The following is a 26207-nucleotide window of genomic DNA, read 5'->3' on the forward strand; positions in this document are numbered from 1 at the left end:
ATTGAAAAAAAAAACTTCCTCCAGATCTAAGAATGAATCTTTTCTTATGGACTCAAACAAGTTTTGCTGAAAAACTGAATATGGAACAAGCAAAGCTTAATACAAAACAATATATATATATTAGCTGTATAATACCAGTAGGCCAGCTCTAATAGTAATTTGGTATGGCTTCACGGGCCAAATGTAATTAGGCTGCGGGCCAAATTTGGCCCGCGGGCCAGAGTTTGACACCTATGCTCTAAAGCCTGTTAAATTATCATTACCCATGTGACATGAAATCATCTGAGTTGCTGTAATAAGTGACATATTGAGACACTCTGACCTGGGACTCTACAAACTGAAGCTGGGTCTCTCCAAAGTGAAGCTGTTAGGATATTAGTTTGGAGTTACACTTCGTGTTTTCATATTAATTAAGTATGACTGATTTTCAAGTTTTGGATACATTGGTACATCTACAATCTAGGTGACTGTGGTTTGGGTTCATAAATGTATGAGTCTCCTGAGCTTTTCAAAACATTGAAACTACAAAGAAAAAGTTCATGTGTCACAACATTTGTACAGTTCAAATGGCGCCATCCCCTGGCCAACACTTATCAATAACTTCTCAGCAGAAAAAAATAATTAAAACTTTCAGTGCTGTCATTATTGACATATTCTTCAGTAAAGCTGCTACACATAATCACAATCTAAACAAAAAGTACAGCTCTGTTTTCTCAGCAGACAATCCAGAGCTGTACTACACCCTCATATTTGAAATAAGGGCAAAGAACATAGAAGATACAGCCCTGTTACCCAGGGAGAAAAAAATATAATGGGAGAAGGGATTAGACTATTCTTTTTATATAATCAATTCTTCACTTCTAGACAGTTTGAACACTTATAATTGTGTTACCTGCAGCGTCTTGACAGGGCTGGGCTCAGTGCCTTTGGATTGCAGAGGTGGAAACAGTGATGTCATATTTGTGAGGGTTTGACTTACAGAGTACATGGACTGTTTTCAAAATGACTGGTTATTGCAACTTCACCATGTTATGGCAAAAAGGGAGGTAAATGGATAAGTTTCATTTTAAAAAAAATTCATTAAAATTTCCCCTAAATCCATCAAGGTCTCCAGTGACTTTCTGGTTGAAAATTAACCTCTTATCAATTACCAACTGCTACATAATGTTTGTTTAATCAAAGTAAACAACTGCCATGCTACCCTTTTCTGATTATTACTGTACTATAACCTTAAAGTCCTCTTAATAAAAAAAAAAAAAATCAAATCTAAATTTTAACATACAAATTATAATACTGTTTGTGTGAACTCATGCCCTACCTCCAGACACACCCCTGCGCTGAAACTTTACAGCCAGGTTTCATTCTTCCACAACTTGCAGATATGACACGTACAGCTTGAGCAGAGAACCTCTATTGCTTTTAAAACATGCTGCAAATAAAGGAACCAGTGAAAACGTGCTACGTTCAGACAAGTTGAGGATTGTTTTCGTAAAATCAATCATGATCGTTTCTTTGAAAAAGTACAGGAGACATAGGAAGACGGATGAACTTTTAATTACAAATTCATTCAATATAAGCACAGAACAGATGAGAAATATTTTCCAGTACAGACATTAATAAAAGAAATCAGTCACATTCAGATCAGCAGAAAGTTCACACAAGCAATTCAGAACAGTGAGATTTAATTTAGACAGTTACTTTTCATCATTACATGCTTGAAGTTGCATTACTCTTAAAGGTCAGATTTATTTTATTAAGTTTCCCACTTGACTGAAGAACGTCAGAATTCTTATGTACCAATCTATAAACGTGCAGAAAGTCAGTTTTAGGGTAAAGCAATTACAGCCGCCCCCAAAAAAAAAACAAAACAAAACACCACACCATCAAAAATCAAATAAACCCCACACTAAACAGAAACAAATCTGGGTTGTTAAGGATGAAGGTTAAATCCATGTTAGTGGTAGTTTTTGTATATAAAAAAAAGGCACAAACGACTGTTTTAGTTAACATTACATCTTTTAACTTGCTCATCACTGCATACCCACAATGATAACACTCACCAGTGGTTCAGTCAAACATGAGGAAAGAAGACAAACAAACAGACAAACCCACAACAGATCATTGCTCATACTGGGGGGGGAAAGCAAAGCAGCAAACCTGTGGTTCATGACAAATCCAGATGTTTTACCAGCTTAAATTGAGACTCATCATTAAAGCAGATACCAAGTATCATCCTTAATGCAGATTTCTTTCAAACTTGCAACGCTTTTTTAAAATTTCAAGCATCATAGCTTAGTAGTACATACAATGTGAGGAATTACTGGAGGCTGGTTTGGTTAATTAGCTTAATGCAATCAAATCAGAATGAAATGAAATGCTCTTAAGTGCCTGTTAAACTCAGGTGGTCTAAGCAAACAGTTACTACTCAAAGCTTTTAAAAAAAAAATAAAAAAAAAAAAAAAAATAAAAAATAAAAAAAAAAAAAAAAAACTGCAGTATTATCATGGTGACTTTATTGCAGCCTGGTTGTGGTGCAGCTCAAAAGCTTTCAGAAAAATGTAAGTGCTGACAATTTAGAGAAATAAATTGCTTGGAAAAACTGAATCAAAAACCAATTAGCCACAACAGTAAAAGCCAGATTACTTGTATTTTGAGCCTTTCCTGATGGATCTAATATTGTTCCATTTCAGTAGTGGTCAGTTATGACGCAAGTGCATTTGCTCGCTTGAAATTTAAGGCATCACATCTTAGAGGACGCGGCGATGGCAGCAGCTCCTGGACGGCTGTAAACATGCAAGGCAGCGTCCTGTAAAACACAAATTGAAGAAGAGAAACTCAAAAATGAGGTCAGACACTTTAATGGGCAGAATATTACTGTAATTACAATGTACTACTATAAGTACTTTGACACCAGATAAAAATCCATCCACACGTTTCTTCTTATTTAAGACCTCAGTTTTATACCATGTCCTCTTACTTTAAGGTCAGACATCCTTTGATTATCTGTATCATCTAATGAAAGTCTTATCGATTGTTAAATGCTCCTTTCTAAAGAAAAAGAAAAAAAGACTTTTGGGAAAGTCTCTAAAGATATTTAACTGTGAACCAGTGTGGCTAATGAATGAATGAAAGAAATTACAACTTGCCCTGGATGTATGCTGTATATAAACACACAACTAGACAAGGCCCGTTTACCTTCTTGGCCTCCGTATTGTACTTCTTGAGAAGAGTCTCAACTCTGTTTCCATAGTCTGGATGGGCAGCCTTCAAATTCTCGACCTGCAAGATACCCAAGAAAAACATTACAGTCCTGGAGGATAGCAGGTTCTTCAACAAACAAAACACACATCTTCTTCGTCTCCCCATGAAAAAAAAATAAACAGATTACATACTGTAAATAGATTACATTTACCAATAAGCACAACATGTTTCCTGAAACCTCATATTCCAAAAAGCACAAACTATGAGCGACAGCAAAGTGAGAGACTGTAGTGCTTGGACTCACCATGCGTTTCTGGATGAAGAGCTGGGCTCCTTTCAGGGACCCTGCCATGTTCTGGCAAAGTCTCTGTCGCTCCTCTTCATTCAGGACCTGAGTGTAGAAGGTGCGAACCTGCAAAAAAACACACAGTTTTATTCTCCAGAGGAAAAAGGAACTAATCAGAAACAGATTTTGACTCAGTCCTTAACTGGATTTCCAAGTTCTGAAACAACATCTTATAACATACAGCTACCGTTTGTTACTAATAAGAAGTGGCCTTAGCTACAGTTGTGTTCCTTCAAGATGAGGCCGAATAAACCAGAAACCAGAGTGCAGTAACAGGAAGAAAAAGCCACTAAAACTAAATCTACATATTTCCATTACCCTTTAAAAAATGAGCAACAATTTCATCTTATCATTCGATCCACTGTTCATATTAAATACAGATTTATGCAGCTTTTTAATATGATCAAATCTGAAAATGCCTGGGCCTCAGACACTCTGTGTCACACGCCTACAGATCCTGTTAAATCATCATTACCTGTGTGACATTGTCTTCATCTGAGCTGTTGTAACGAGCAACATCTGCAGACACTTGGAACTTGGACTCCATAAACTGAGGTTGAGTCTCTGGGGCACTGAAGCTGTTAGGGTAGTAGTTTGGAGCGCCACCTGGTGGTCAAACAAAAACACTGGTGAGGCAGTGAAGGAAAGAAAGAAAAAATTAACAACGACGAGATGTTTGTGGAAAACCATAATCAGTGACTATAGTGATGACATACGTTATTCACACATCTACCACTGTACAATACATGAAATGTAGCGATAAAATTAATGTTTTATCGCTAGTTTTTACATTTTGTGCACAATGTAGATGACTGTGGTTATGCATGTAATGTCCATGTTATAAAATTATTTCTAATTATTTTATATAATAAGGGTGTTTTTGGATGACTAAGATTTTTTAAAACACCATCACTGATCGTCTGCTTCAAAGGTGATATGCACTTGTGTATATGTCACATGTATAATAACAGTTAAAAATAACGGTTAAGAACTCAGTATAAATAAACTGTAACACTACCTGGATTAAAATTACAGGATTACTCAAGATTCATTTCTGAGCCACAGGTACCAGACCTGATCACGTCTCACCTTGGTTGTCATGCATGCACATCGGACCATCACGCTGGTAGTTGGCCACACGAGCCCTGAAGGGGCAGTTGACAGGGATCTGCAGGTAGTTTGCTCCCAGCCGGTGACGATGCGTGTCTGGGTAGGAGAAGAGGCGACCCTAGACAAAGAACATGGAGGACAGAGCTCAATACCAACCTAGCTTTTCTTCATCCCCCCCTAGCTTGTCAAATCTGCCATAATGTCACCTGCAGCATCTTGTCAGGGCTGGGCTCGATGCCTGGTGGCATGTTGCTTGGGTCAAAGGCCGCCTGCTCCACCTCTGCAAAGTAGTTGACTGGGTTCCTGTTCAGAACCAGTTTGCCCACAGGGATCAGTGGGTATTCTTTATGTGACCAAACCTGCACCGCAAATAAAATTTACAAATCACAAAAGTCATCTGTGATTTTCAAATGAGCACGTCATTATTTAGAGACATCCTGTGATAATATGGACGTTTTTGGAAAACAAGTTACCCAGTCACTGCACATTTATGTCACGTATTACTTTATAATTCAGATGTTTTCTGTTGTGCAGAACTGCAGTACCTTTGTAAGATCAAACGGGTTGAACCGGAACTTCTCAGCCTGCTCAAAGGTCATGACCTGGATGTAAAAGGTCCAGGATGGGTAGTTTCCATTAGCAATAGCATTGAACAGGTCTGCAATTCCATAATCTGGGTTGGTGGCTGCCAGGCGGTCTGCCTCTTCCACCGTCAAATTCTTTATTCCTTGATCAGTCTAAAAAATTAATTAAAAAAAAAAAAATGAAGTCAGAGATGGCAGAACACACAACATAACAGCTAATAAAGCTGACCTCAGGCAGACCTTATAGTGGAATTTGCAGTAGACACGTTCACCATCGGCATTGACCAGTTTGAAGGTGTGAGAGCCATAGCCATTCATGTGACGGTGGCCATCAGGCAAACCTCGATCGCTGAACAAGAAAGACACCTGCACAGGAGACAAGACAAGACCATGAAAACAACTACAAGAGTTTCTGTGCCAATCACTGTCAATGATGACTACAAGTATAAAGACAGCAAGCAACAGTGCACAGAAAGACTTAATTACTTGAAAATATTCTTTATCCTAAATGTGTATTTTAGAAACACCTCAGGTGACATGACATAATATACTAGACTTTTCAGTATCAGGCTCAGCAGCATCTACCTGATGCAGACTCTCGGGCCTCAAACTCCAGAAGTCCCACACCATGTCAGGGTCTTTCATGTGGGTTTGGGGATTGCGCTTCTGGGAATGGATGAAGGATGGGAACTGCACGAGATATCAATATAAAACAATGTACACTTGACTGATATTAGCACAAGTGTTGTGAGGAATGTGTCTCTGGTCTTAAATATCTTACATTAGGAATGACAAGCTTGGTTTATTTCATACGCCTTCGGGTTAGATATTTAATGTTAAAAAAAAAGAGACACAAAACTGAAAAAGCAGCCACACTTAACTATTTCCATGTTAGAAAAAAAAATTTACTGCTGTAATACTGCAACTGATGCAAATTTTATACAAATCTGTAACATTACAGTCTGCCCAGACACATGCGTCCCTACACCCACTCACCAGCATGGCATCCCTGATGAAGAAAATTGGGGTATTGTTGCCCGTCAGGTCCCAGTTGCCATCTTCAGTGTAAAACTTGACTGCAAAACCTCGAGGGTCACGCACAGTGTCTGCAGACCCAGACTCTCCAGCTGGGAAAATAAAAAAGTAATTGATATTTTACAGACAAATCATGAATTAGTATCATTATCCACTAACTTAGTCTAAAAGACAATGTCCAGCATCTACAGCATACAAATCGACTGAAAGTTCACTGTTAATGTCCTTTCTAATGTCACCCAAGTCGAGATATTAAGAGCACCACTTGCCAACACAGGGCCAGCCTGCTTATAGGTATCAATCCTTTACCAAATACTCACATTTCCATTTTAAAGGGATGGCTTATGCTCTTTTTTTGTGCAGAGGAGTTTTTTTTGTTTCCTGCTCTCGTGCTGTCCTGCCATGGAAGCACAGCATGAGTGGGGGTCTCTTTTTTTCCCCCTCTTGTACCATCCCGTTGTTGTGTATATTTCAGTGTTTTTCCTTCTGTAACGCTGCCAATCTCCAACTTGTAACCCCATGTGATGTCTGTGTTATGTGTGTAATGTCGGGGGGGGGGGGGGGGGGGGGGGTCCCATTTTCGCTGCAGGGTAACCTGCTTGCGACAAATAAAGCTTGATACTGATACAAGCACCAGAATGCCTAATACAGTCACACTTTCATGAAACACTCAATATGTTTTAATTGTCCATATTATTCTCCTATGACAGCATTTCAAAACTGTTTAGCACGCACGCATTTTCTCCCCATATTTTCACGAGCTTGTTATCTGTCTTCAGCAGACATGAACATGCTGTGAGAAGATTAAGGCTTCATATAATCGAGGGGGTAATTTTTTTCAGTTGAAATATAAAAAAAAATTAACAGGATGTTTTTAAGTCAAGTCCAAGTTCTGAGGCAAATTCCATCCTATGCAAAATTCAAAATAATAAATGCAAATTATTATTATTATTATTTTTAAAAAAAATGAAATATGCTAAAGGAAGATGGGAAGAGGCTGAATGGGTTTGTGACATAGCAGCTGCTCAGTGCAGTCCAGAGGTGCCACTACAGATGTTAAAAGCAATAGACTATGTGCACGTTAGCATATGCTACTTCCGGTGCAGAAACTCCCGTGAGGAGCTTTGTTTCCGGTGTCCTATTCACGCCTTGTTTACGGTCCAAAACAAGTTAAGCAAATGAATGAATCAAGCGGCGATTTACATTTCTATAGATGTCTTGGGTATTTAGCCAATATATCGGTAATGGATGTTCATCGATTTGTTGATATTTTTTCCCTGCACCTCAGAGCAAAAGAGAAAAGGGATTCAAATTTTATATTTCTCAGTATCTGTAAACAGCGGTCCCTTGTTATATTCTAAAAATAACCAGCGATAGGTGAAATCAAGTAGCCAATTTTATTTTTTGACGGTGCAAAACGTTTCATCGACATCGTTGACATACAGTACTGCACTTCAGAGTCACACTGCTAGCGATCGATGCAGAGATTCTGTACTGTACAGGAGAGACGTCACGGAGGAGATCGTCTGCAGCGATCAGGACGCAGGACACAATGTGATGTTTAAATAAAAAAAATAAATTAAAAAAAAAAAAAAAAAGCATGCAAACTTGCACTAAAAGATCCGCAAAACAGCGAGGTGAAAGGTGAACCGCGTTATAGTGAGGGACCGCTGTAATTTTGAAGGCAAGTTACGACATATCCTTCGTAAATACTAATGTATAGAAACCCTTACCAGCAATCATTCATTTTTTGTGTGGCTTCCCCCCCCCACAGTTTGTTGACATGCTGTGTAGGTGTGTACTTGACTAGCTGATATCGACATAACGGGGAAACATCTGGTTTAACTATTCTTCACCTGTAGTTTGAATGCTGAACATTTGCCTGTTTAAATCATAAGACCAGTCACTATACAGAGATGTGCTTCTGAATGTGGACGATGTGTCTTCTGCATGCAGTAATGCAGTTCTGCTTGTGTTGAGTGATGTAAACAACTGATCGAGCTAAACTCTTTAAACGTCAAAATTGATCATTAGATTTTTTTATGACACAACAGCAGTGAGTGTTCCCACCTTCTGCTCTTTGTAACTTAACGCGATCTTTCCGTTTTCCAGTTTTGGACGTTATTGTGGAGTATATCTTCGCAGTAGTGATTGACCGCAAAGTAAAGCTACCGGAAATGTAATACCCTACATCTGGTCTCAAACCAGGAAGTTAGCATTTTCTCGTGCACAGGGTCTATAGTCCAAACAATCACACCAAAACTGTGTAAACAAGGAAGAGAAAAAAAAACAACAACAACAACAACAACGACGACAGCCCCCCCAATAAGCAAATCTGTAACCATTAACAAGGTGAACCCATGAAATCCTTTATGGTCGTTCTTACCCACAGTGGAGAAGCGGACAGCAATTGGTGTAGTCTTGCCAACATGCTCAAACACTTTGGCTTTGCAGTAGCGAGTGATGTCATGAGTGACCTCAAAGTAGCCAAACGCCCCTGAATAATGGAGAAAAAAATAAAAATAAATACAGATTTTAAAAGACATGTCTGCTAATATAAGCTTCACAAATTTTGAGTTCTAGTTTTTACTGCATTTATCATGGGAACAAATCTAAGACTCTTGAAAGTAGGCCAACAAATAACTTGTTCAATGTCTGTCCAAAGTCTGAAGCCCTGATCTGTAAAGCCTGTAAAGATTAACAATTGTTCGGAGTTAATCCACAAATAAGCAGGATCCACATTTCCTTTTATACTTATTTTTTTGGTTGTCTTGTTCAACTTTTTAATTTAATGCAGTCATTTGTAGCCATCTGCCTGCACCAGAATACAATTCTTGACTAAATTTGCACATAAATTTGAACACTTTCCAATGTTAAGGATCAGGCCACTGCTTTATCTCAGACATAAGTGCACCACATGCCTGCTGTTAAGACCTTTTAAACACTGGGAGTCTTTGGTGCCAGGTGCTGAATATGTACCTTAGTAACTCTGTATCTGTGGCATTCTAGTGCATGTTAAATGGCCAGTGTTGAGAATACACTGCACAGTGTACAAAGTGTTGTCACCAACAAATTTAAAAGTTGTCCTATCCATTAAACTTTATCATTTTGAATAATGCATTGTCGATGTCTAGATCTCAAGCTATGATTTACCTACTACTTCAGGCATTAGAACTAAGAAATGATTCATGTCTGAAGACTTTATAAATATAGAGCTAATCCCACGGAGAGTCATTTTAGCATTGTATTTGTGGACTGTTACACCTGATGTAGGTGGAAACAACCAAAAGGCACAAAACTAATAATATTGTGTAACAAAAAGCATGACAGCAGTCATAACTGCTACAAAAACAATGATGTCAGAAATTACACAAACATTTTTGAATGTTGACCATAGATAATGAATAAATTAATTGAAGCCTTTAATTTTTTACTGCCAGCCGGAAGACTTAAAAGAGTGTTACTTACCAAAACTGTGTGTGAGAACCATTGAGGGGCTCGAAATGAAATAAATATAGTGGGACACTATTTCTGGCCATACTGCTTAGCCCTAAGTGTTGGCATAAAATGTCTAGCCATCCTATTGACCTGAATGGCAGCAATTTTTACGTTTGGCTTTCTTTACTTAATTACAAATATTCCTTTAAGAACGCAAAGCGTTTTTGTTAGCCTGTTAGTCAGCGAATACAAATAACAATTTTTTTAACCTTTTCTTACACACGATCAGCAGTAGTTTGTGTGCACTTTTGCACTGCTATAACAAAGGGACAGCAAATCAGATAAAAAGAGCATCATGACTACAGCATAATGCCTTACCTGCCCCTTTGGCATGGACCACTCTCTCTGGGATTCGCTCACGGTCAAAGTGGGCCATCTCATCTGTGAAGACTACATCTTGAACCAGCAGCGGCCCTCTTGGCCCTGCAGTCTGCAAGTTCAATTTGTCTCCCACTGGATGGCCACCGCCTGTGGTCAGCACATCTGGTTTCTGATAACAGACGGATAATAATTAAAAAAAACAACCAAAAAACAACGACAAAAAAAAACCCCCCACCAAAAACAGAAAGCATTAAATATATCTTGATGTAAGACTATAACAAAGACTAATGCAATACAGCTAGTCTTTCTTTAATGCAATTTTAACCTTATGATTACAATGAAGAAACAAAATCAGTGCAAAATACTAAGTGGCTTAATATATTAATCAATGAAATCATCTTCAATGTTTGACATTACTCCTGCATGAGCCTTAAACTGTTATAATAACTCATTGTCTAAATGAATGCCCTTAAAACTGGCACTTTTGAAAGCAAGTATCTATGAAACTAACAAAGATATTGACAAAGTTGCACAAGCAGTTAAAAAAGGCAGACTGCGTTAAGCATAAAAAAAGTGACACGTGTATACAGTGGTGCAGTTTCGCAGGTGTACTATCATAACAATAACGCTGAAACTTGAAGCTGCTATGACGGCATGCTTTTTGTCTTTACGTGACTCTCAAACATGCTCAAAACAGCACGAATAAAAACAATTCTGCGACATGAACTTGGTTACTTTACAACGGCAATTTGCTCTAATATGCCCTAGTTATATATAGATAGGAGGGTTGAAGTTCAAACAAATAACCCTGGACCCACTTCTTATCTTCATGGTTAAAGTCTCTTTCACGGCTGTGAAAAAGTATAAAGGACTAAATACGACTGTATGATAAATACTTAAGACTAAAACTACACTAAAAACATTAATGTAGAGACTACAGGACATGAGCTACAAGCTAGCTCTTAGTTAGCCTGTTACCCCTGGACGACCTTTCACCCATTTCCAACTGTGGTAGCCACCGCGGAGTAAAATCACTTGATATAACCCAATGCATATACAGACCTGAGAACCTCGATTCGCCTTCCATGTCTTCATTTGGTCAGTAGCTTTATCTCTGTCGTCAGCCATCTTCACAATTCGGTGCTTAGACCACACACTGTGCAGAATATGTTGCGCACAAAACACTGCTATCGTTTTATACCTACGCCAGAATTTCTTCCTGGACAGTGCCCGACGTTGCTCCGCCCCCCTGCGCCCCTATATTCTGATTGGCTCATGTACGAATCCTGACCCACTTATGAGACTGAAGAGAAAGCACCAAACCAAAAACAGGCTGCTGATCGTACATAAATCTTTATGCAATGTTTAAGTGTGAAAAACCTTTATCTTTCTAACCTACTCACTAAATATTCACTTTTAAACTCAAAATGCCGTCCTTTATTTGTAAGACAAAAACAAAATAGCATGCATAAAATAGATACCTTATCTGAGGACACGCCTTAATGTTTAACGCAAGCAAATCACCGAACAGCATATTTCCTTATTAACCTTATTATTATTATTATTATAATACTGCAGCATAACTAAATTGTAAGAAGAAAAAGGTGGAAAATGGCAAAAAACAAAACAAAATATCTGATCTTTGAATTAATGTCAAAATTATTGAAATGTTCACTTGCACTGTTTATTGTACTTTCATTGTAGTTTACATGTTAGTACTTTTGCTTTTAGCATCTCACAACCTCAGTTAAGAAATTATTGCAATGATTTACAAATCTTAAACACATATTTTATTCACACATAGAATAATATATATTTGCCATTTTAAGAAATATACGTAACACATCTGAAACAAACAAGCAAAGCTAGAGCAGGGCCATGTTCCACGCTGTAGCTTCCCCGTTTTTTTAACGACAGTCCATAACAGGGCTTTGCAGAGATGTTTGAAGGGGCGGGTGCTAAAAGTTAGAAAGGGGCACATAGAACCAGACAGAATAACAACAACCCACGTTCATCAAGAATCCAATGTGGAATCGAGTCATACTGTATCACTGTCATCAGGTGGGGACAATGCAAAACGTAGCTTATGTTTACCTGATAGGGTACAATGCTGTGAATGAATTGCTGCTGCTCCAGCTGCTGATAGAGCTGGGGAGCAGGGTTATGTTGATCTGAGGCTGTAGACATTAAAAAGTCCATAGGAGAGATGGTAGCTGATTAAACAAGTGTTATGAGATAATCATAAAATGTAAAGATTGATGACAGTGCTCGGAACCATAAGGCAACATTAAAGAAAACTGTGGGAAATAAAGGGACACTGAAATATTACTAAGGCAAAAGACAGGGGTTGTTCTGGTCGGGTAAGAATGCAACAATACAAAAAATGTAACAGAATAATTTGGCCATAATTTGCTAGAATCTGTTTTTGTCATATTTGAAATATAAATCTAATACAATCTGTTTTTAAATGTATTTTCTTTAAAACAAAGTGTGTTTTTTGAATATCGTAATCCATAATTATGTGGATATGCATATTAGATAGTTTTTAGTGAAATATAAGCCCCCTATAAAGGCAGGGAAAAGCCCTGTTACTCACTGTAAAACAAAATTTGTTCCCTAAAATGGTGGACAATGCTACAGACACACAACCTCTTTACCCAGTTATCTAGCAGCTAATTACCACCACCACTTGTGCAATTAATGAAAGGACAGGTCATGTTTTGTTGTGCAAAACAGGACAGAAAGACAGGGCAGGAGAGGAAGAAGAGAGGTTAGAGTTAAAGGTAAGGACTGCTCATTAAAACTTACATGTGAGTCCTGATGTTTTTAAGTTAGATATTTGGTTTGTACATGTGACATTATGTTTTTTCATATTGTGAAATCTGCTGCAAATCAAACTGAGGTAGACTAACTATGCTATTTAAAGGCTGCATGAAAATCCTCTGCAGTTTTCTGATGGATAAACAGGTTACAATGCTGTACTGTGAGGGATTTAATATCACTGTACTGGGTCTGCGACTCAGTATTGCTCTTTCTGACTCTGTAATTATATTATTTGATTATTGTCATTCATAGTTTAAGTTTTCTTTAGTTCTTAGTGACTGTAGTCATTTCCCCCTTTGTAGTTCTCTTAGCATGTGTGTAAGTCTCCCTGTGTTACTGCTTTCAGTGTTAGCTGTTCCACCTTTCTAGTTTCTCTGTGTTGTAGTTCTCATTTCCAGTGTTTTGTTTCTAGTTCTCATGTTCTGGGTCTAGTTTGGGTTTTAATGAGTTTATGTTTATGAACAATTCTCCCCAGTTACTGTGTTAAGCTTGTGTCCTGAGTCTGAGTTTCAGCCTGTGTGTTTCCTGTTTTATCTTGATAGTCTTTGTCTCACGTTTGTGTATCTAGTTTTGCTTTCCCTCATCTCATTATGTCTGACTAGTCCCAGCTGTATTTCCACCTGTTCCCCATCCTCTCGTGTTCCTGCCTGTGTATCTTAGTTCTCAATTTTCCCCTGCTTGTCGTCACATTGTACCCTCTCCATGCTGCGTGTTGCTCCAGGTTGTTTATTTTTCACAAGTTTATTTTTCGGAGTATTGTTCCAGCAATAAAGCTGCCGTTTTAAGTTATTAAGAGACTGTGTTTGGGTCCTGCATTTGGGTCCATCCTCCTGCCTGCCACACAGCAAATCATGACATTTAAAGTAAAGAACAGTGTGTCACTGTTGCATTGCGGGTGTGGTTTCATGGTAAGACTTAGGTTACATCAAGTGTAGCAGAGATTCAAATTAATTTTAGCTGATGATGCTGAGATCAATTTACTGAATTCCACCTTCAAACCAACTTTCTACCATCTAGAAAAAAGCATACAGCATAAATACTATACTGCCAGTGTAGAGGATGGAAATCATAGAGCACAACTCACAAAACCGCTGCTGAGACTGTAAAGTTGTGTGTGTACAAAGCAGATCAGCTTAATAGAAATGGCGGAGGCCATCATCTGTGGCCTCCGCCACTGTCACGACCATCTTTGAACAGAGGCGGTGGCTTACAACGCCAACTGTCTGCCATCTATAATCCAGTTTTGAGATTTCTTCCCAGATGCCTTAAGGCACCCACACATGCTGGGTCATTTGACCTCAATAAATCACATGATAGGGTGGAGCTAGGTTTCACAATGGGTTCGCCCGAAACCTTGGCTGATTGTGACCAACAATCAGCCTTAATTAGGCTGAGCATTAATAGGGGGTCCATGACCCCCTTGGGGACAGTCCTATAGAGCTTAAATCTGGGACTCTCCACCAATTACTCTTAGAACTGAAGAAGCTTCTCAAAATGAGAAGTGAAACATCTTCAAGAAACCTAAAGAAGTCCAGATGCTTTTCTTTCCAAGCTCCTTAGACTATAATGACCTGGACGACTGAGAACCTTCACAGACATATTGCATACACTTTGGGAGGAACACCCACAATTGGTGCGGGAGTATAAAAAGGAATCAAGGAAACTTGTGGATTATATGAACCATGTCCATTTTAACTTAAGGTGCAGACAAAGCAAACTTGTTCCCAAAGGTTTGCCCCTTCTCCTCAACATTTGCCCATAGTGGCACACAACCACGGAAACCGTCAAACGGATTAATAAAGTAACACAATCAAAAGCAGAGAGAATCAGGACAAAGGCTTTAGCCACCCTGTCCAGTGCAAAAGTTCCTCCGTCTAAACTCACAATACAAGAAAAGAAGGCCGTCACATCCCTGAACAAAGACCACAACATTACCATAATATCAGCCAAGATGCAGAACCAGAGACTTTTACATAAGCGTGAGCTGAACATTCTCATTCGTGATCTCAATCTGTTGAAAGACAAAGCAGAACTTCTTGCCTCGAGGCTTAAGGAGAAGCATTTGCTTGCCAAGGGTGTTACTGTAACTCACTACAGAAGTTGAAGTCATAACTTCAAAGTGTTCTTAACTGCTGACGCCTCACTGTGCTGTTGTCACGACATCAAAGGACTCTTCAGCAGTTTGTCCCAGTTTGTTCTAGCTAAAGAGTGTCTCTTCATTGATTCTTCACAATGAAGCTGAGGGCCAACCTACTCCATATTGGAAATGCCAAGCCAAGTGTCCCGATTGCCCATTCTGTTCATCTAAAGGAGTCCTATGACAACAAGAAGACACTGCTTCAATCAGTTGCGTATACAACTCATCAGTGGAACATCTGTCAATGATCTGATGGTGATTGGTATGTCGATAGGAATGCAAGGAGGATTCACCAAATACTGCTGTTTCCTGTGCCTGTGGGATATCCAATCTACTGCGGAACATTATGTCAAGCATGACTGGCAGCCATGAGATGCCTATGAGCCAGGAAGAAGCGGTATCAAGTTTCTGCCTCTGGTTGATCCACATAAAATATTTTTCCCAACCCTCCATTTCAAGCTAGGCTTGATAAAGGAGCTTATCAAGGCCATGGGCAAAGTAAATTCATGAGGTTTTCAGTACATTGCTGAAAAGTTTCCAAATATAAGCATTCCTAAAATGAAGGAAGGGTTATTTACAGGTCTGAAGATCAAGTTGATTTTGCAGGATTAAGGTTTCAAACAAACTCTCTCAATAGCCAAGTTTGAAGCTTGGGGGGTGTTCAAGTGGCTCTGCAAAACTTTCTGGGCATCTACAAGTCTCCTGCATACAAGGAAGGAGTTAACCATCTGCTTGATCTGACTTGATCTGACTTCGCACTGAAAATTATTGAAACAGTTACTTGATTGGTGCCTGTCAGTGTTGGTCAAGTTACTTGAAAAAAGTAATCAGTAACTAATTACTGATTACTTGACCAAAAAAGTAATCCCGTTACTTTACTGATTACTTATTTTCAAAAGTAATTAGTTACTTAGTTACTTAGTTACTTTTTAAAAACACGATTTACAACCTGAATAGCTGATAAAGCGATAGATCTTTCAGCCCAATTCTACTTTTTCTGCATAATCCATCATACAAAATGTAATCAAATGGAAAAGTCTCTTTTTAAAACTTGTTTTATTAGTTTTAATCTTTTAACTTTATGCATCAAGCAAAAATTTAATTATATGCAACATTCTCTGACTGGAAGAAATTTGTTTAATATTTAAACCTATTTTCTGCACATTCCAGCACATTAAAATAATTTTTTTTGTGTTTACACTCAGTCTTTCAAATAGATGCAAGTAAAACACAGCAGAAAATAAAATCAAAGACTCAGCGGTCCTTTTGCTCTATTTTCACCTGTAAAGCAGGAGTGGCGTAGGCGGAGGTTTACCCTGGTGCAGGTGTGCCGCAGCGGTCAGTGGAAGAATCCGCGAGTTTCTCTGTGAGTTTCCCATTACGTCGTAGCGCACTCTGTGCTTGCTTGGAAGTTTAGGGTTTTTTTTCGCTGTAAAAAGAAGTTTTCTTCCCACGCACAACGGACACTAATGTTTTTGTCACTTTTTATGGAATCAAATTCAAAATAAGGTCAGTACTTCCACGCTTTAAACGCTGCACGCTCATACTCTCTCCCACAATCGATATATGATCCATTGTTGATCTGCACACAGCTGTTGTCACAAATGTCGCACTTGCTTACGTCACTGTCATGAGACATTCTCGCAAAAAAAAATCACAGTTTTAGTAACACAGTAACGCAGCGTTCCTACGGGAAAGTAACGGTAATCTAATTACCGTTTTTGCAATAGTAATCCCTTACTTTACTCGTTACTTGAAAAAAGTAATCAGATTATAGTAACGCATTACTGCCCATCTCTGGTGCCTGTGGAATTAATAAAAACCACATGCAAGAGTTCTTGTGCCTTGTTTGCCTCCTTGTGTCTCAATCTGTTCCCCCCTACAATTTCATGTTATCCATGTTTCCCAAGTCACGTCTCTGTGTGTCTGCCTGTGTCTCTGTGTGTGTTCTCCCGTCACTTCCTGTTTTACTTTGGAAATTCCCTGTCTGTGTGTGCCATGTTTTCTCTTACTCTGAAAGTAGATAGATTGCCTTTATTGTCACTATACAGATGTACAATGAGATACAGAAGTCTCATATGTTATGTTTAGCATTGTGTGTAATTAGCTGTGTTCCTCACGTGTTTCCCATTGTCTTGTCATTCCCTGTGTATTTCAGCCCTTTGTTTTCTTCTGTCCAGCGTAGTGATCTTCCTCATGGTTATGTGTAATTCTCCATGTGTTTAGTTCTTTAGGTTTTCCAGTTTAATTTTGTATTGTTTCTTCATTCAGCAATAAAGCTGCATTCTGAGTTCACATTTTGCCTCTGTGTATGAGTCTGCATTTGGGTCCTCTCCTTCCTACCTGCACATAGCCATTCATGACACACCAGGAACTTTGGCTGATTGTGACCCAAACCCGTTTTCACACCTTGGCTCGTGTGATTAGGTTGAGGATGAATAGATCATACTTAAAGAAAACATTGCTGCCATCCAGTCTGATAAACCTATTGCACTGAATAATTACAACAATTATAAGTCAACTGGAACCAAAATGTGCAATTTTAGAGCTGCCTGCCAATAAGAAATATATTTTCTGTGGAAGCAGGAGAAAGTTTAGATTTTTTTTCAGTAAATGCTTTTAATAGTGTTACTATTGTTACTAGTATTTGTTTATTTGTACACTGCTTCCATTTAGAATGTACCCTCAGTGACCTAACCTTGATTTGATTTGATTCAATTTGATCCTTAAATCCTTAGATCTGACATGTACTTTTGATAAATGTCCAGCAGAGGGTGTCAGATAGATACCACTGTGCATTTTGAAACATTGCAGAAGACAGAAACTAGATGTTTCAGCATTATTATTATTTTTTATTATAATTATCCAGTTTGGTTTTTTAGCCATCAGAATTTATGTCTGAAAGCCAACAAAGATACCCAACGGATTTACTTTGCCAAGTGGATCATCACGGCCTTGCCGTTTTGGTCCATTTGATCGACCTTTGTTGTTATTATTTTATTTTATTTTATTTTCAGTTGTTACAGATGGGACAGACATGGCTGGGGGATAGGAAATGGAGAAAGAAAGATGAAGGAACAGAAAAACAGAGGGGAAGGGGGACAGTGAGAAAGGACACTTAAAAAGAAAACAAAAAAAATCTCCCGGATCACCTGTTGAGAGACAAAAGAGAGAACAAGCAAAAGAAAAGAGAGTAACATAAAAAACACAGCACCATCGCATTAATCTAACTAACAGTAAATACTAAATATTGAATGTTGTTGTGCACGCAGGACCGACGGCGCACATTGTGATTTGAGGTAGCAGCCAAGAAAGGTGTAGTTTGTGTCTATGAACACCCGTGTGCGCACTTGTGTGGATGAGCGCGCTTGTATTAAAGGTTTCTCCACGTAACCATCTGCTAGAGGGTATGTGGAGCCATGGTACTGTCCCCCAGGGCATGAAGCATGCATGGAGGAGATCCAGGCCCCAGAGTGCAAGAGCCCAAGGAGAACCACCGGGGGGGGGGGGCATCTGTGCCACCTTCCTGGGAAGAGCTGAGGAGAGCCCCAGACGAGGGGTCACCCAGCAGTCATGGAGCAGAAGTTAGAGGGGGCTGCTGTTGCGTGCCCATTGGCTCATGCCGGCAGCCAGCTGTGCCAGAGTGAACCGAGCCACAGGCCCAGAGGCCGGAGGCCTGAGGGTCCCCCACCCCTCGGAGGAGGCCCGACTGAGCCACGAGCAGCAGGCCCCACCATGCAGCCACCAGGAGTGAGGCGGTACATTCATGAGTAGGGGTGGGTTTTTATAATCGATTTATCGATTAAAATCGATTCTGGCTTGGATAACGTAAAATCGATTCATTAAAATCCTGAATCAATTTTTTAATATTAATTTATTTTGCCCGAAATGCCAGAATCTCAGGTGAAAGATCACAAAATTTCAACAACCACCAAACAGCTAAGACAGTAAATGAGAGCAGGTACACGGCTTCTGCACAAAGACGTAAACACACAGCGCGGACCCGCGGATCAGAATCAGTGAGATGTGGCCTTTCTCACAGTCGGGGCTGAAAGCCGACAGCTCGCTGATTCTGATCCGCGGGTCCACGCTGTGTGTTTACGCCCTTTTTGCGCTGATCATATGGCTGTTAGTTTTATCTCTCTCCAAACAATATTGACCGAACCAGCAGCAAAAGAAGATCCAAACTACGCTTCACATAAACATCGTCATGAATTCCCTCTGACTTTTGCTGACTTTTCAGGATAAAAATCACACTTCATGCACAGCTCTCTCTCTCTCTTTTCTGCATTATTTGCTTGCTTGTTACGCACAAGTCTACCGTTGTTCACAGCACTGTCGGCCGACGTTTTTTTTCCCTTTTACTTACTTCCGAAAAGTAAACCTAATTTCTGCCGTTCAATATTGAACAAATTTAAACTTTTTAAAATTAAGCAAAATGCAAAACGCTTAGCCGTGTCTCTAATAAAACCGCTGTAACTTCAGAGGTAATGTTCATGTGTTGATTAATGGTTTTCTTTCGTTTTTGATGTACTGCAGATTATTTTTATAAAATCCCAGGCCAGGAAAATCACCTTCATGTTTTTCTGTGTTTTATCTTCAGCTACTTTGACACAAAGGCCTCTGCTGTGATGCTCACACCTTTGATAAAGTCTTGCGTGTGTCAGCTTCCTTTTAATAGATACAAAAATATGTAAATGTACTGATCTGAATTATAATATTTCTGACTGTCAAAATTTCCCAGATTCGAATCGAATCGAATCGAATTAAATTGAATCGTGGATCGAATCGATTCGGGACCTTGTGAATCGGAATTGAATCGATTCTAGAAATCAGTGACGATACCCAGCCCTATTCATGAGCACCCAGCCCCGGACACCAAGAACCACCAATGCCTGAGGGCATCAACCACCAGCAGGAAGTGTGTTGAGGGGAGATAGGCCTCCACACTTTGGAGGGCCTGAGATGTTCCCAGAGATGTGGTGGCTGAGATCCGACCTGACATATAGACACAGACAAACAGACACACACAGACACAAACGTGCATTCCCACCCTCATGCCCATATACCAATACTCAGCACTCACCCAACGTAAAGACAGACACAAATGGAGATTGTACACACAGTCACACTCCCCAAACATACTCTATACCCCAGGTCCAGATATCCTCGCCCCCAGAGGAGGAAATTGTACCTAGACCCAGGAGATGTTTCCCTTTCCCCCAGGGTGAAGAGAAGCAAACCGCCCCCGGCACTGCAGCAGCAGGGAGGCCCCGCATCCCAGACCCCAATCAGACGGCCAACACCTACGCCCAGCCCCTCCACGCCATTGGCTAACAGAGAACGGGGGTGGGTGAAGACCCCATACCTACCTCCTCCCACTCATGTGTAGTGTTGTTGTGTTTTGTTCTAAAGTGTATTTAAAACACGGGAGGGCATGGTGCTTCCTGCCAGAGAGCAGCAGGTGTCAGCACGGCCCCTCCCAAGAACCCTCAATGTCTACATGCATTTAAAATTGAGAGGTGGGCAACAGTGCCAGAGGCGTCAGCATTATTTTTCTGTCTCTTTAATTGTATCAACATATTTTATTAACATCCTGAAGATAGAGCCAGGCATTGAATGGTCTGATGGTGAGGGCCAGGTCTGACAGCTTGAGCTCTGCAACGCCTGCTGATATTTCTATCGTCAGTATCAATACCAAAAGCGGAAAAGCAAAGGCTGTACTCCTCCAGACTGGAAGAATCCATGGGGATGGAAGCGCTCATTAGAGATCACAGTGGACCATTTTTAAGGATTTTATATTCTAATCTTAAAACACGCAATAATGCCACAACACTAAAAAACAAAACAAACGTGCAACTGCTCCATACTTCTCAGAGGAATATGTAATATGCTGGACTAGCTCTTATATAGCACACTTATAATCTACTAGAGCACTCAAAGTGCTTTCTACAACTTTATGCCTCATTCAAACTAGCAGCTTTTTCTATGCTTAGTGCTTTCTATCTAATATTCACACTTGGACTGACACCTCAGGGAGCAACTTCAAGTTTGGTATCTTGAACAAAGATGGCATGCAGACTGTAGCAGACAGGATTTAAACCACCAGCCTTGCAATTGGTAGATGACATGGTCTACCACCAGAGCTACAGCCGCCTGTAGTCTTTATGTTGAAGACACTGATGTGATAAGAGCACAAGGTTCCCTTTTTGTTCATATACCTGAAAAAAAAGATGCTACAAAACCAAAATTTATTCATCTATCCATGAAGCCAGATAACAAACACCAATTACTTAAACTGCAATTAGTTTAACTCTAATTTTCTGCTTCTAAATTGTTCTTGTCAGAACAGTTACTTCATCATAAGTGAATGATGAAATTGTTTTAGTGGTGAATTCAAAGGAAAGCTAAAAATGAAGTAGCTTATCAGCAGGAAATGCATTACAAACGCTATAATGGAATGCAGTATGTTGGAATTTAGTATACTTGTATCTTTAATACAAATATACTTTATTATATCTCACATCACATATTTGTTGTATACATTATTCCACACAGTTAAGTATTGTAGAATAGTTTGTCTTTCTCTCTCTCTCTTTATGCAGGTCTGACAGGAGGTCGTTGCCATGGTGATGGGTGAAGTGGGTCTCCACATGAGGAGATGCCCAGGAACCTGCAGAAGAAGAAATGTGAGCCAAAGTGTTGGATTCCAGCCAAATAAGGACAACTGCGGCTTTCCTCCAACTATTTATCACACATTATAAAAGCTTTGTGGGTGTGGTGCTCTTTGTTTGTTTAGGTCTCCTAAGCGAAGCAGAGGTACACAGCAGCATCCTCTGATTGCTTGAATAAAGAAAAGATAAAGTCGTAGTTTGAGTTTGGAATGTCTTCTCTTATAAAAGAACCCAACAAGTACAAGTAAATGTTTTATTTTCTGCAACCTAGTTTAATCGTTTCTGATTACTAAGGACCTTGAAATGTACTTTATACGTTTTTTGTGGTCACTACCGACTTAAATAAATAAATCTCCCCCTGCTGGTAATGCAACTCCTGCATGCATATTCCTTTCAGTTTGGAGAGGCAAAGCATAAAATGCAAAGAGTGGGCCAGAGTGTCTATTATATGTTTTGCCATGATATCGGGTTGAACTGGTGGTTATTTGCAATACCTTACTGTTGCCTTTCTATCAGCTTAAAGCAGTCTTGGCCATTCTCCTCTCACCTCTGACATGAACAAGGCTGTTTCACCCAGACAACAGCTGCTAACAGGATGTTTTACCTTTTTAAGAAGATCTGTGCACCCCACAAATGGTTGTATTGGGAAATGTCAATAGATCCGCAGTTTCTAAAATAAACAGACCAGAGTTCAGAGTACTTTGAATCACCTTTCTTCCCCATTCTGATGCTCAGTTTGAACTTCAGCAGGACATCTTGTCTGTGTCTAAATGCACTGATTGGCTGATTAGATACAGTTAAACATCTACTGTTTAAACTGGCTGGTAAGTGTATGTTACACTCCAACAGAAGTTGTGTACTCCATTAAATGACAAAAAAGTTATTTGAGAAAAAGAAAACAGTGCAGAATGTGTCATCGTATTATCTTGCTCATCAAATGACACAATGACTTTAAAGCACTATTCTTAAGAGTGAGATAATTATTGTACATCTGTTGTGGTAAATACTTGTTTAAAAAAAAGACTTGCCCATTGGAGACACTAAAGACAATAAAAGATGTGAAATCAACCTTCCGACTGCAGCTCTCAGGGGACTGTCCATTTAAGCACATGAAAGGGGCTCTTCCAATGGACAGGAAAGAACTGGTTTGTCAAGCTGCAGGATCGAGTGTCTCCTCTGGAGGGGCGTATCACTGTCTCGCTCTAAAATTCATACAGGTCGGAAATCTTAAAAACATTTCAAGTAATCCAAACCTGCCCTCACTGAGCAGGAAGGCCTCCAATGCCACGTTATTCCTTCTTGAAAATAAGAAAATTTTATCTTAAGTTCAGCCATCTCAGCACTAAGTGCTAATTAGCCATCTGACTAGCTGTGCTTTCATGTTTCATTTAGTTTCAGTCCTCCAGCTAACTCGTTCTTTTAGCAGTCAAAAAGCATGAATCAAAAAAGACCCCATCACACATTTACACTTTATAGCCAGCTAATGAGGAACATCTCAGCACAACCAGTGTTGGTCAAGTTACTTGAAAAAAGTAATCAGTAACTAATTACTGATTACTTCCCCAAAAAAGTAATCCCGTTACTTTACTGATTACTTATTTTCAAAAGTAATTAGTTACTTAGTTACTTTTTAAAAACACGATTTACAACCTGAAGAGGTGATAAAGCGATAGATCTTTCAGCCCAATTCTACTTTTTCTGCATAATCCATCATACAAAATGTAATCAAATCGAAAAGTCTCTTTTTTTTAACTTGTTTTATCAGTTTTAATCTTTTAACTTTATGCATCAAGCAAAAATTTAATTATATGCAACATTCTCTGACTTGAATAAATTAGTTTAACATTTAAACCTATTTTCTACACATTCCAGCACATAAAATAAAATATTTTTTGTGTTTACACTCACTCTTTCAAATAGATGCAAGTAAAACACAGCAGAAAATAAAGTCAAGGACTCAGCGGTCTTGTTGCTCTATTTTCACCTGTAAAGCAGGACTGCGGTAGGCGGAGATTTACCCTGGTGCAGGTGTGCTGCGGTCAGTTGAAGAATCCGCGAGTTTCTCTGTGAATTTCCCATTACGTCGTAGCGCACTCGGTGCTTGCTTGGAAGTTTAGGGGTTTTTTTCGCTGTAAAAAGAAGTTTTCTTCCCACGCACGATGGACGCTAATGTTTTTGTCACTTTTTATGGAATCAAACTCAAAGTAAGGTCAGTACTTCCACGCTTTAAACGCTGCACGCTCATACTCTCTCCCACAATCGATATGTGATCCATTGTTGATCTGCACACAGCTGTTGTCACAAATGTCGCACTTGCTTACGTCACTGTCATGAGACATTCTCGCAAAAAAAAAAAATCACAGTTTTAGTAACACAGTAACGCAGCGTTCCTACGGGAAAGTAACGGTAATCTAATTACCGTTTTTGCAATAGTAATCCCTTACTTTACTCGTTACTTGAAAAAAGTAATCAGATTACAGTAACGCGTTACTGCCCATCTCTGAGCACAACACAACGTGTTCTCTACATTACATTAACACAGCTATGGCTGCTGCTTGCTTTGTCATCTGGTCCTCACATCTGTCCTGTCTTCCCACTGCTGCATCACTTCTGCATCTGATGTTTCATATCCCACTGTCCACTATGACCAAGCCAGATTTTTGCTTTGAGCTTTGGAGCATTTTTTTCCCCAGTTTTCCTCCTGCCTGATTTTGGCCTTTCACAAAAACCTGAATTCTGCTCCCTTTTGCTTTGCTTGTTTGCCTAATTAGTTTTTTAGGAAAACTCTTTTAGATGACTAATAAGTCAAAATAATTTTCTCATAATTTCGACTTATTAACTCAAAATTTTGAGGAAAAGTAACTCGAAATTTTGAGTTAGCGCTGCCAATCTACGTGAATGACGTCATTTCCTTGTTAACCGGAAGCTGAAGCCCTGAGCTACAAATGCTACAGCTAAGCTACCAGTATTAAATCCAGTCATGAATGCACAGGTTGCTGAGTATTTTCAGCGTGACTTCAAAAATGATGAAATCCTTGTGTTATTAGCTGAATCTCATGGCGTTATGAGGACGCTATGAGGTTATGAGGAAGTAGTAACTAGGGCTGTTCAATATAACGATATATATCGGATGACGATATAAAAACGTCTATCATTTCCTAATACTCTATCGTTTGTTTCGTGGTGTCGTAAAATAAACTGTTTACAGCAATATTTTTTCATCGTTTTGATGGTCACTGTAGTGGATATATTAATTTCTTAAAGTTCTCTCTTTCTCTAAAGTTACTATCAGCAAACGTACTCGCGAAAGCGCCAATTTGTTGATCGGCTTTGAGTTATTAACTAGAAATTTTGAGAAAAGTAACTTGAAATTTTGAGTTATGTTTCTCCAAATGTCGAGTTAATAAGTCAAAATTTCAAAAAAAAAAAACCTCGAAATTTCGAGTTATGGATACTTAGTGGCGGAAACGGGCTTCCATATCCATTACACATGAACATTTACTTCATGTTTCATTCGCTTTATGGAATCTTTCTTCAATTACATTTTATTAGCCCCTTCTCACAAGAACATTATATTTAACATAATGCCTTTTAATACAGTTATATGGGATTACTTTCTTTTACTTTGTCTTTAAACGTCAATCTTTGTCAATCACAATGCATCCAGTATAACATTCTTTTATTTAATCACACATTTTTAAATTCAGAGATTCTTCTAGTTAGTAGCTGGCTCATGTGTGTCGCTCCCACTCACTCCACCTAAGTTACTACTTTACACCCTCACACACTTAATGTTTTAAGTTGGAATCTCAAACAGCTTACAGGTCTTGTCAATTTACACCAAGTGGTGGCTTTGGGAGACAGTGGTAACCAAATCTGACAAAGATATGAGAGCCAAATTGAAATGCCAGTTTGGATTAAATGCTACAGCATCTCATGCACTGCCTTGTATAAAGGGATTGGAAGCCTGCACTAAGCTTTGAAAAATTGAATTGAAATTTGTTATTGACTTTTCCAGCTTTATCTGTACAGAACAATGTAATTTACCTTCTAACATCACAACCTCCATGTGAGATAATGTAAAATAATGAGTCTGAACATAACTGTTTCCCAACTAAAGGTTGCAACTAAAGGTAGCATGGAAATCAATCGATCACTTGCCATTTCTTTAAAGAATGGAAGACAAAAGTAGACAAATGATAAACTTTTAATTACAAATTCCTTACTACAGGCACAGAATAGATTTCAGATAAAGTTCAACTCCATTGTTAGTTGTAGGCTTTGCATATGAAAGCCACAAAAGACTGTCTTAGTTAATATTACTTCTTGGTAGCATATTGCCACATACCACAATAACATTCACCAGTGGTTCAGCCAAATATGAGGAAGTAGTAACTAGGGCTGTTCAATATAACGATATATATCACATGACGATATAAAAACGTCTATCGTTTCCTATTACGCTATCGTTTGTTTCG

The 26207-nt window shown here is 39.1% G+C and overlaps 1 protein-coding gene across 1 annotated transcript; it reads right to left on the bottom strand.

Annotated features, from left to right (window-relative positions):
* Positions 1-2496: 2496 nt before the first annotated feature.
* On the bottom strand, positions 2497-11316 carry LOC120730124 (catalase-like). The gene is made up of 13 exons (XM_040026278.1): positions 11158-11316; positions 10093-10264; positions 8663-8773; positions 6238-6368; positions 5827-5931; positions 5482-5607; positions 5203-5394; positions 4864-5016; positions 4637-4775; positions 4023-4153; positions 3506-3613; positions 3196-3279; positions 2497-2806 (listed from the first exon to the last, which is right to left on the bottom strand). The coding sequence occupies exons 1-13, from the start codon at positions 11221-11223 to the stop codon at positions 2741-2743; spliced, it is 1584 nt and encodes a 527-aa protein (XP_039882212.1). The 5' UTR covers positions 11224-11316; the 3' UTR covers positions 2497-2740.
* Between the last annotated feature and the right edge of the window lie 14891 nt (positions 11317-26207).

This window comes from Simochromis diagramma, unplaced genomic scaffold (assembly GCF_900408965.1).
Source record: "Simochromis diagramma unplaced genomic scaffold, fSimDia1.1 OVJJ01000293.1, whole genome shotgun sequence".
Lineage (NCBI taxonomy): Eukaryota > Metazoa > Chordata > Actinopteri > Cichliformes > Cichlidae > Simochromis > Simochromis diagramma.